Raw genomic sequence first — 12,484 nt, 5'->3', positions numbered from 1 at the left:
TATATATATACATATATATATATATATATATATATATATATATATATACACACAGCCCGCTCCCCCCCAACTCGAGGGTCTTAAAAAAGTCTTAAAAAGTCTTACATTTATCATGTTGAAACCTGCAGAGACCCTGAATCGGTGTTAACCTCAATCAAGCTGCTTTCAAAGGCAGGCCGTCTTGCAGTTGAAGTCAATCAATAGCTGCACACGCGAGCATGAGCTTAAGGTATTTACTTGCATGGAAATTGGCTGATTATGGACATATTGATTATCAATGTCTGCGATTAGCCATCAATCGGGGCTACCTTGGATTAAAAAAAAAAAGAAAAAGAAAATCACTGCTCGAAGCTACTAGATCGTCTTCCTTACTAGGGCTGTGTAGCTTGTCTCGTTAGGGAAGATGATACAAAAGTAAGTCGGGTAGTGAGGTTACATTTTCGAAGCAGCACAGGCAGGGTGACCATTGCGGCTTCTCTTTGCTCCCCATCCGGCCTCACTCTAATCTGCCTGATCGAAGGGCTCGATTTGCCATCGCTAGGCAACCGAGCGTGACACAAAAAGCTCTCCTGGCGTGAGCATGGTGGCCCTAATCAGCCTGGTAAAGAAACTGCAGAGAAATATGTGACAAAGAAAAAGAGCTTGTTCGAAATGAAATGATTTATCTCCTGCTGAATGATGAATGGTGCCTTTGATTGTGGATGTCGACATGTTGCCATCATTGTCTCTGCCGCAGCAGCCTTGTCTGTGTTATGTGCGTCCTTCCTTGCTTCAACCTTGCACTGCAGGCATTGTGAGCAGGAAGCGTGCGCTCACATTTGAGGACACATTGTTCAAGTCTGTAAAAAAGCCTTTGAGGACACTTTGTGCAGTGTTTTATATTTTCACAATCTGGGCTGCAGGTTCTGTTCTTGTAACAAGCACCTTTAAAGTCATGCTACTCATACTTACACACGAAGGGGTAGGATTGAAAAAGCACCGCTTCTATTCTACTCCTTTCCCAACATGTTGAATTGTAAACATTTGATGTTGATGTTGAACATGTCAGAAATAAATAAACCATGGCCATAACCATAGGACATGCACAGAAATAACAAATACAATGGATCAATTAACATTTTAGATCACTTTTTTTTCTATTGAAGACTATCATAATCACTCATGACAAGTTAGTGGTATCATCCAAAACTAATGTTAAGTATCAAACAACAGAATAATAAGTGATTATTACATTTTAACAGAAGTGTAGAAAGAATATCTTATGAGAAAATAACCACATATTAAGAGTAAATGAACAAGTAAATTAATAATTATTATTCTACCACTTGTCTTCAATAATTTTGACAAAATAATAGAATGGAAAATGACACAACATGTTTCTGCATACGTCAGCATACTAATTAGGAGTCTTTGTTTGTTTACTTACTACTAAAAGTCAAGTTGTGGAGTATGTTCATTATTTCATTAAGGACAAACTTGCAAAAGGAAACATGTTTATTGTACGGTAACATTTTATGTTAAAATAAAGCAATAATGACATTTTTTGTGGTCCCCTTTTATTTACAAAAGTACTGAAAAGTACCAAAAAGTACCGAAATACATTTTGGTACCGGTACCAAAATATTGGTATCCAGACAACACTTGTCTGTATATTTTCCTGTGTCGAAAAACGCCATGTGAATGCGTTGTTATGGGTTTCAGGAACAGTCACTCTTTTGCATGTTTCAGCAGCTGCGAGCGTTTCTACTACATGTACACAAATGAAAATTATAACCGCTGTAAAGCTACCAACGGTTACCATTACCGTATTAAATTGAAATGATCAAAAAAACGTGATCGATGACTGCACCTTAATAAACTTACAGAAGGACAAGCGTAAGTTTGCTATCTAGCTTAAATGCTAATTTGAAAACAAGCGACATTAATATATTTTCCCATTCGGAAACGTCATACCCCAATCTAGACTTGTGTAAACACAACGTTTAAACAACTACGGCACACTATTCACATTGAACATAAGGGCTGTGCTGTCTTTGCACAATGTGATCGATATAAACTCCACAGTGTTGTGTTTGAACAGACGGACATCCAAAGTGAACTCCCATGACGTCACATAAACTGGAAGTACAAAGAACTGATCACTCAATTTGCATTTATTAAAAAAAAAAACATTCTAAAAGGTTTACAAATTAAAACGGAAAAAGATAAACATATATAAACACACAAATAAAAATAATATGGGTCTTGTGAAGCCACAACAATATTTTATGTTTCCTCTGCCCAAAAAATATACTGTGTCGCTATTTTTTTTAGTTACTTAAAAATAACAACAACATACAACTTGGTTATGATTTTGAAACGTGGAAAATTATTTCTGAGCACATTTAATACCGTGATAATAATGGGAATCGTGGTCATATTGGTCACAATAGCTTTATTTAGCCATTTTGTTTGTTGCTTTGGTTGTGTATATTTGAGGGTCCCCACTCTTGCTTAACAGAGACAGAACGTATTTTATGAATTTTATTCAAGTGCAACATTTGCTGACAGAGAATATATGTTTTTGATAATTTCTTCGTTTTCTTTACCTTGGATATTTAAACGTTTACATTCCGATTACAAATGTTAAAATATACAAGAAATACAAGTGTATTGCATTTGAAAGGGAATACTTGCATTATCATTACATCAGTGGTTAATTTGCTTTCAAAATTGTCACAATTTCGTTCAACACAGTAGAAAGGAATCCAAATATGCAGAAAGGCGATGAATAAAACAGTCTTTTTACTTGTAAAGTGAACTCACAAATTCGCGCCTCATGGGAGGGAACAAAATGCAACGGTGGAAAAAGGTGAAAACTAATAAAATTATATTGCCAAAAGTATTTGGCCAACCATCCAAATGATGATAATCAGGTGTCCTAATCACTTGGCCTGGCCAGAGGTGTATAAAATCAAGCACTTAGGCATGGAGACTGTTTCTCCAAACATTTGTGAAAGAATGGGCCGCTCTCAGGAGCTCAGTGATTTCTAGCGTGGAACTGTCATAGGATACCAGCTGTGCAACAAATCCAGTCGTGAAATTCCCTCGCTCCAAAATATTCCAAAGTCAACTGTTGGCTTTATTATAAGAAAATGGAAGAGTTTGGTACCAACAGCAACTCAGCCACAAAGTAAACTGACAGAGAGGGGGTCAGCGGATGCTGAAGCGCATAGTGCAAAGAGGTCGCTGACTTTCTGCACAGTCAGTTGCTACAGAGCTCCAAACTTCATGTGACCTTCCAATTAGCCCACGTACAGTACGCAGAAAAATTCATGGAATAGGTTTCCATGGCCGATCAGCTGCATGTAAGCCATACATCACTAAGTCCAATGCTAAGCGTCGGATGCAGTGGTGTCAAGCATGTCGCCACTGAACTCAAGAGCAGTGGAGACGCGTTCTTTGGACTGATGTATCACGCTTTTCCATCCAGCAATCTGATGGACGAGTCTGGGTTTGGAGGTTGCCAGGAGAACGGTACATTTCGGACTGCATTGTGCCGAGTGTGAAATTTGGTGTAGGATGAATTATGGTGTGGGGTTCTTTTTCAGGAGTTGAGTTTGGCCCCCTAGTTCCAGTGAAAGGAACTTTGAAAGCTCCAGGATACCAAAACATCTTTGGACAATTCCATGCTCCCAACCCTGTGGGAATAGTTTGGAGCGGGCCCCTTCCTCTTCCAACATGACTGTGCACCACTGCACAAAGCAAGGTCCATAAAGACATGGATGACAGAGTCTGGTGTGGATGAACTTGACTGGCCTGCACAGAGTCCTGACCTGGACCTAATAGAACGCCTTTGGGATGAAGTAGAAAAGAGACTGAGAGCCATGCCTTCTCGACCCACATCAGTATGTGACCTGACCAATGCGCTTTTAGAAGAATGGTGGAAAATTCCTATAAACACACTCCTCAACCTTGTGGACAGCCTTCCCAAAAGAGTTAAAGCTGTAATACCTGTAAAAAGTGGACTGACATCGTATTGAATCCTATGGGTTAGGAATGCGATGGCACTTCAAGTTCATATGTGAGTCAAGGCAGGTGGCCAAACACTTTTGGCAATATCGTGTAGGTACCGTGAAAACCCAAAATCTACCAAACACTAAACCAAAACTAGGATATAAGTTGCAAGATGTGGAAGTGACAAAACAGCTTTAATCTGGATGGCACTGGAATGGCCAAGATAGCATTGCAAGAAACTCGTAGCTGCAGAGAAGACGTCCGGTACGAAAGAGCCAAGGAGTAAAATCGTCGAGTGCCATCCAGCTGTCAAGATGCTGCTTAAACAGGGCGAGGGCAAATTCGAAGCATCTGTGCACGTCTCGCAACTCCGCCCACACGGAAAACACAGGAACTCTGGGGGAAGGGAGGATTGCAGTAAGAATTCAAGATAAAGAAGATAATAAGCACATAAAGATGGACACTGAAAATACAAACCACATAGTGGCTGCGAGTGGTGACAAAAATAATCGTAACAATAATATTGTTTATCGGCAATAATTTCTTGGTCAATATATCCATCCATCCATCCATTTTCTACCGCTTATTCCCTTTTGGGGTCGCGGGGGGCGCTGGCGCCTATCTCAGCTACAATCGGGCGGAAGGCGGGGTACACCCTGGACAAGTCGCCACTTCATCGCAGCGCCAACACAGATAGACAGTCCAGAAATTTTTTTTATTGGGCACATCCCTAATAAAAAGGACATTTCACCTGCGTCTTTGCCTTTGTGCGGCCTTGCTAGCAAGAAGTGTACGACACCGGGACACTCTTGTGGGTGAAGATGGCGATGAGTGGGCAGGGGCGAAGCGAAGGGAGAGTCATGTAGACGCTACTTAAGTACATTTCTAGGAGTTGTTTTACAAATTCAATAGTGTTTCTCACCTTTATCAAAGTACTCATACCTGCAACTTTTGTGGCCCCTTAACCGAGACAGTACACAAAAACTGGTGTAAACTTTAATAACAAATGTGTTGAAAATTGAATCTGACAAAAGGTAGGAGAGAAGAAAACCAAGGTTTTCATGTCCAGCCTGTTTAGGCAGCAAACAAGTTGGGCCCGAATTACCTTATCCCTCTGCTAATGCAAGTTGTGAGACCAAACCATACGTTGATTCAGTGTTTCTCAAATAGTCGGTCATAGCCAGTGGCATGGGAGATATTCAGTATTTGTGTCTACACGCTAGTATTCATAGCAGAACGATACACAAGTTTGCAGCATTGCTCAATATAATCAAGTATCCTGTTCTACCCAGTAGCAATACTAAGCACACAGGAGCACATAGGTAGGGCCTGGAGCAAACGGAGGAAAAGAGATGGAAACGTTTGTGAGAGGAATGAAAAGAAAATAAAGGATGAGGAAAACAAGTGACTACCACCAGAATAAAAAGACCCGGAAGTAGGACAAAGCTTACAGGGCGTAACTACGATAAGAAATGAGGAAAGACCGGTGTGTGTTTTTCTAGCATTCTTTGCGAAATCCTATATGTGTGAGAGATTTGTTTTTACTGCTGCTGCATTAAAAACTAAGTACAGATCCCAGTTTAACATTGGGCAAGAATTAATAGTCACAATATCAAGTTTAAAGCCCATTTTATAAAGGATTGATTGATTGATTGATTGATTGAAACTTTTATTAGTAGATTGCACAGTTCAGTACATATTCCGTACAATTGACCACTAAATGTTAACACCCAAATAAGTTTTTCAACTTGTTTAAGTCGGGGTCCACGTTAATCAATTCATGGTAATGATGTGTGCAGTACCGTGCAAAAAGGGCTCACTGCAGCCACTGAAATACGAGCATAATCATCTCCTTTTTTTGTTGATGATGTTGGCAATTTTCTGTGCATCTGGCAGAGTGATGGCATTGTAGTTAAATGTCTTCATATAAAACAGACCAATGCCGTGAAAAAAATTTAAAAGAATTAGTAAAGGTTAAATGTGTTTCAGTGTTGTGTTGACGGTTTGAAATGTTTCAGAGTTCAAATTTGTTATAGATTGTCTTCTGGACAGACTTTATTTAAATTTAAATTCAAATAAACACAAATACTTTTATCCTCTCTAATAAGCTACACTACAAGCACTATATTTGTAAATGTATCACAAAACAAGGAAAAAAAAAATCAGATGTCTTTTCAAAAAGGAATAAACTGGTGAGCTAACAAGTGACTGATGTTTACATTTTGAATTTCAATGCTACTGTTTTAACTTGATAAAAAAATGCACAGTCCAGTGAAACATTTGCACTTTTTACTGTGTATTGAGGATCACACTGGCTGAACAGTCTTTAAATGTAACAAATCGACTTAACAAACTTAAATAACATGAAATTAGTTTTAAATTGCTCGGGGTCATTCTGTGTGGGTTTTGCATGTTCTCACTGTGACTGCGTGGGTTCCCTCCGGGTACTCCAGCTTCCTCCCACCTCCAAAGACATGCACCTGGGGATAGGTTGATTGGCAACACTAAATTGGCCCTAGTGTGTGAATGTGAGTGTGAATGTTGTCTGTCAATCTGTGTTGGCCCTGCGATGAGGTGGCGACTTGTCCAGGGTGTAACCCCGCCTTCCGCCTGAGTGCAGCTGGGATCGGCTCAAGCACCCCCCCCCAACCCTGAAAGGGACGAGCGGTAGAAAAATGGATGGATGGATGAGATTCAGAGTAGGGATGTTTCATCAGCTCGTTTTTTGATAAGGTGATTATGCAAGAAATGTATAAATGCACATGATCATGTTCTCAATAGTAATTCAATTCAGAAAAAAAAGGTGTACCCGCAGGGTGTCTAAAGAGAAAATAATTGTGAAGCACTGCCTTAATTGCTTTGCTTATTGAAACAATCAGGTGATTGACGAGAATCCTAATGATAATATTCCAATATTTATACCGATCCCAAGCTTGACTTTTATATACCTTGTCTATTCTGGTCCTGGTAACGGTGGAAATTAAGTCCAATAATCAGCCATATGGGTTTCATGCGTGTATGTTGTGATTTATATTATGGACTTTATTCTACCATCATGCATATTTATGTGCCAGAGTCACACTCTTTCTTTTTTCCTGTGTTTGCCCGCAGGAGTGTGCACGTGTGTTTGTGTGCGGTCGAGGCAGCTCTTCGAGTCTATAAATGAGCGTGTCCGCCCACCGTTCTGCAGCATAGACAGCGCAGTGGAAGGCTTCATTGTGCCATAATACACATATATACACACACACACACACACACACACACACACACACACACACACACACACACACACACACACAACCCTTTAGACCCACAAGAACCACGTTGAGTCCCGGGTGTGTCGTTGTTTTTACATTAACAAAATTGTTTATTTCACACATTGGTTCACGAGACTGTGGTTGCCATGGTTCCCTCCTCATGGATAAACAGACATATTCTCTTAACCCAGCAGTCAAATAGGAGTGCGTGTTTTCTAATGTAATATGTGGTTATTTGTGTTTTTTGCCACATAAGTGGTTATTTGTGTTTTTTGCCACAAGCTACATTGAACCACCAGGATAATCGCTAGTGGTTTCCTGTCTGTTATCGAGGCGAATGGTTGTCAGTTTGTAGGGTTGACTATTATGACACTGACCACACAACTTGGAACTTTGAAGAGAAGTGAGTCATTCAAAGTATTTGTTGTATGTTTAGTGCAAGACGCTGAGCAAGACACAACTATGGAGCCCCTGATGTGTGAGCAGTCGGCCAAGGTGGATGAGCTGGTGGAGGCATGCATCCAAGCCTTCGGTTTGTTGTTTGACATTTCCTGTTGTGTGTTTTGAACGTGCCAAACATTTCTCTTAAAATCTCTGTGTTGTTTTTTTGTAGACGAGAGCGGCACTTTGACGCACCCGTCGACGGTTCGCATGTTCCTCATGATGCACCCGTGGTACATTCCTTCCACAGACATGGCTGCCAAGCTGGTGTTCAAGTATCCTTATTGATTACCTTGAAAAATTAAATACAGTATATGACGTAGCATGCTACATTAAAGTACATCTCATGTTTACACTAACTTAATGTACAATTAAACATGTCCAAAAATGAGTACGAAGAAGCCAAACTAAATTAAACCTTTTCTATCTCTCCCCAATTACTAATAGTCTGTTCACTTCCGGTGTTTCACAAGTTAAATCATAAATAAATACATATGTAGAAAGAGATGAAAGATAAATAATATCAATTGCGTTCATGTTTTCTAAATACCGTATTTTTCAGACTATAAGTCGCAGTTTTTTTCATAGTTTGGCCGGGGGTGCGACTTATACTCAGGAGTGACTTATGTGTGAAATTATTAACACATTACCATAAAATACCAAATAATATTATTTAGCTCATTCACGTAAGAGACTAGACGTATATGATTTCATCGGATTTAGCAATTAGGAGTGACAGATTGTTTGGTAAACGTATAGCATGTTCTATATGTTATAGTTATTTGAATGACTCTTACCATAATATGTTACGTTAACATACCAGGCACCTTCTCAGTTGGTTATTTATGCGTCATATAACGTACACTTATTCAGTCTGTTGTTCACTATTCTGTATTTATTTTAAATTGCCTTTCAAATGTCTCTTCTTGGTTGGGTTTCATCAAATAAATTTCCCACAAAAATACTCCAATGCGACGTATATATGTTTTTATCTTTCTTTATTATGCATTTTTGGCAAGTGCGACTTATACTCCGAAAAATACGGTACCCTTTTGTGCAGACAAATAATTTTAAGAGAGTCTGAAATAATTCATATCTGCTTTCAAATTAGGCTGTCACAAGAGAGTGATCGCTCTTTCTGGTTGCTGCTTCCTGGTGTGACATCACATAAACAGAGTACATCTTTGTGAAGTTACTGACACAGAGTGACCAGTCAGTATACACGACTCTAAGTCAACGTCATTTATTTCTCTTCAAAAAAACCCGCCATAGATTGGACAGATTGTCAAAGACTGGCAAAATATAACAAATTATTCAACTATGAATAGTTTGTAATTAAAAGACCGTGATACAAGATTACCTAAAGTTACTGGGGTTACACCCAACTTATTTTCTCCAGCTGTATGATAATTTAACTCCACATATTGACACACCTGAAGTTTTTAGAGTTGTGCATGCGTAAAAAAGTTTCAAAGAAAAAAGTAGAACTAAAGTAAAAGTTGGCAGGTCATTTGCTTCATCCAGTCCAATCAATCCAATCCACTTTATTTATATAGCACATTTAAACAACAAGAACGTTTACAAAGTTCTGCACAGCCATGTTAAAAACAATATTAAAAAAAACAATATTATGCTCCACCAATGACTGAATAAAAACAAAAAACAAAAATATAAAACCAATATAAAAACAACATAAAAATAAATATAATTAAAAACAATTTTAAAGGGTAAAATCAATTAAAACAGTAAAATAGAAATCACAGTGTATAAAAAACACTGAGGACAACAGAGGACAGAGGACCACACAACTCACGTAGCGTTAAAAGCCAAAGAATAAAAGTGGGTCTTAAGACGAGACTTAAAACAATCCACTGTGGAAGCAGTTTGAACATGGAGGGGCAGAGTGTTCAAGAGCTTAGGGCCGACCACAGAGAAGGCCCTGTCTCCTCTGGTTTTAAGTCTGGTCTTGGGCACCACGAGCTAGAACTGGCTCTCGGACCTCAGAGCGCGCGCAGGAGTGTAAATTTGGATGAGGTCCGAGATATAATGAGGTGCCAGTCCATGTAAAGATTTAAAAACAAACAGCAATGTTTTAAAATCAATTCTAAAATGAACAAGGAGCCAGTGCAAACTGAAGAATTGGGGTTATATGCTGGCATTTCCTGGCCCCTGTTAATCAATCAATCAATCAATGTTCATTTATATAGCCCCAAATCACAAATGTCTCAAAGGACTGCACAAATCATTACGACTACGACATCCTCGGAAGAACCCACAAAAGGGCAAGGAAAACTCACACCCAGTGGCCAGGGAGAATTCACATTCAGTGGGACGCCAGTGACAATGCTGACTATGAGAAACCTTGGAGAGGACCTCAGATGTGGGCAACCCCCCTCCCCCCTCTAGGGTACCGAAAGCAATGGATGTCGAGCGGGTCTAACATGATACTGTGAAAGTTCAATCCATAGTGGCTCCAACACAGCCGCGAGAGTTCAGTTCAAAGCGGATCCAAGACAGCAGCGAGAGTCGCGTCCACAGGAAACCATCCCAAGCGGAGGCGGATCAGCAGCGTAGAGATGTCCCCAACCGATACACAGGCGAGCGGTCCATCCTGGGTCTCGACTCTGGACAGCCAGTACTTCATCCATGGTCATCAGACCGGAACCCCCTCCACAAGGGAGGGGGGGATATAAGAAAAAAAAGAAAAGAAGCGACAGATCCACCTATCTAAAAAGGAGGTCTATTTAAAGGCTAGAGTATACAGATGAGTTTTAAGGTGAGACTTAAGTGCTTCTACTGGGGTAGCATCTCGAACTGTTACCGGGAGGGCATTCCAGAGTACTGGAGCCCAAACGGAAAACGCTCTATAGCCCGCAGACTTTTTTTGGGCTCTAGGAATCACTAATAAGCCGGAGTCTTTTGAACGCAGATTTCTTGCCGGGACATATGGTACAATACAATCGGCAAGATAGGATGGAACCAGACCGTGTAGTATTTTATACATAAGTAGTAAAACCTTAAAGTCACATCTTAAGTGCACATGAAGCCAGTGCAGGTGAGCCAGTATAGGCGTAATGTGATCAAACTTTCTTGTTCTTGTCAAAAGTCTAGCAGCCGCATTTTGTACCAACTGTAATCTTTTAATGCTAGACATAGGGAGACCCGAAAATAATACGTTACAGTAATCGAGACGAGACGTGACAAACGCATGGATAATGATCTCGGCGTCTTTAGTGGACAAAATGGAGCGAATTTTAGCGATATTACGGAGATGAAAGAAGGCCGTTTTAGTAACGCTTTTAATGTGTGACTCAAAGGAGAGAGTTGGGTCGAAGATAATAGCCAGATTTTTTACCGAGTCACATTGTTTTATTATTTGGTTGTCAAATGTTAATGTTGTATTATTAAATGGAGGTCGGTGTCTAGCAGGACCGATAATCAACATTTCCGTTTTTTTGGCGTTAAGTTGCAAAAAATTAGCGGACATCCATTGTTTAATTTCATTAAGACACGCTTCCAACTGACTACAGTCCGGCGTGTTGGTCAGCTTTAGGGGCATGTAGAGTTGGGTGTCATCAGCATAACAGTGAAAGCTAATACCGTATTTACGTATGACGTCACCCAGCGGCAGCATGTAGATGCTGAAGAGTACAGGGCCAAGGACCGAACCCTGGGGAACTCCACACGTTACCTTAACATAGTCCGAGGTCACACTGTTATGGGAGACGCACTGCACCCTGTCAGTAAGATAAGAGTTAAACCAAGACAGGGCTGAGTCTGACATACCAATTCGTGTTTTGATACGCTCTAATAAAATATTATGATCGACGGTATCGAAAACAGCGCTAAGATCGAGGAGCAGCAACATAGATGACGCATCAGAATCTATCGTTAGCAATAGATCATTGGTCAATTTTGCGAGGGCTGTCTCAGTAGAGTGATTTGCCCTGAAACCGGATTGAAAGGTTTCACATAGATTGTTAAACGCTAAGTGTTCATTTAGCTGCTCTGCAACAATTTTTTCGAGGATTTTCAAAATAAAGGGAAGGTGAGACACCGGTCGGTAGTTTACCATGAGGTCAGGATCGAGGTTAGGTCTTTTAAGGAGATGATGAATAACCGCTTTTTTGAATGCTAGGGGAACAGTGCCCGAGGAAAGTGATAAGTTTATAATATTTAGCACTGATGGACCTGATAATACAAAAAGCTCCTTGATAAGTTTCCCAGGAAGTGGGTCAAGTAAACATGTTGTTTGTTTTATTCCATTTACACGTTGTAACAATTCTTCTAATGTTATTTCATCAAAACGAGAGAAACTATTTTGGATATTTGCAGTATCCGCCGTATATACAGTCATATCTGTGTTACTATAAGCCAGTTGTAGCTGGGACGCATTGTCTCTAATCTCCTTTCTAATAAGTTCAATTTTTTTATTAAAGAACTTCATAAAGTCATCTGCCGAATGGGTGGAGCTACTGGAAGGAGTCCCTTGTTGGGTTAGCGATGCTACTGTACTAAACAAAAATTTTGGATCGTTTTTATTAATGCGGATGAGATTTGAGTAATAATTAGTTTTAGCTAAGGTAAGCATGCGTTTATAAGTTATTAAACTATCACTCCATGCTCCATGTTAAAAGTCGTGCTGCCGCATTCTGGACTAACTGCAACCGGGAGAGAGCTTTTTGGCTAATGCCAGCATAAAGTGCATTGCAGTAGTCCAGGCCACTTGAAATAAAAGCATGCACGACTTGTTCAAAAATGTTAAAAGATAAAAACGGTTTAACCTTTAC

At 39.9% G+C, this 12,484-nt stretch overlaps 1 protein-coding gene across 3 annotated transcripts in view; it reads left to right on the top strand.

The window, feature by feature from the left end:
• Positions 1 to 12,484, top strand: part of LOC133560317 (RAS guanyl-releasing protein 2-like) — a 60,294-nt gene that overhangs the window by 22,733 nt on the left and 25,077 nt on the right. For all 3 annotated transcript variants that reach the window (XR_009808419.1, XM_061912748.1, XM_061912749.1), the window contains exons 2-3: positions 7,690 to 7,785; positions 7,867 to 7,969. Coding sequence is in view for 2 of the 3 variants with exons in the window: in XM_061912748.1 (XP_061768732.1) it covers positions 7,716 to 7,785; positions 7,867 to 7,969 (173 nt within the window). In the remaining variant the exon portion in view is untranslated. The remainder of the gene's footprint in view (positions 1 to 7,689; positions 7,786 to 7,866; positions 7,970 to 12,484) is intronic.

Source organism: Nerophis ophidion, linkage group LG10 (assembly GCF_033978795.1).
Source record: "Nerophis ophidion isolate RoL-2023_Sa linkage group LG10, RoL_Noph_v1.0, whole genome shotgun sequence".
NCBI classification, from domain to species: Eukaryota; Metazoa; Chordata; class Actinopteri; order Syngnathiformes; family Syngnathidae; genus Nerophis; species Nerophis ophidion.
This window is presented reverse-complemented; position numbering and strand designations above follow the sequence as displayed.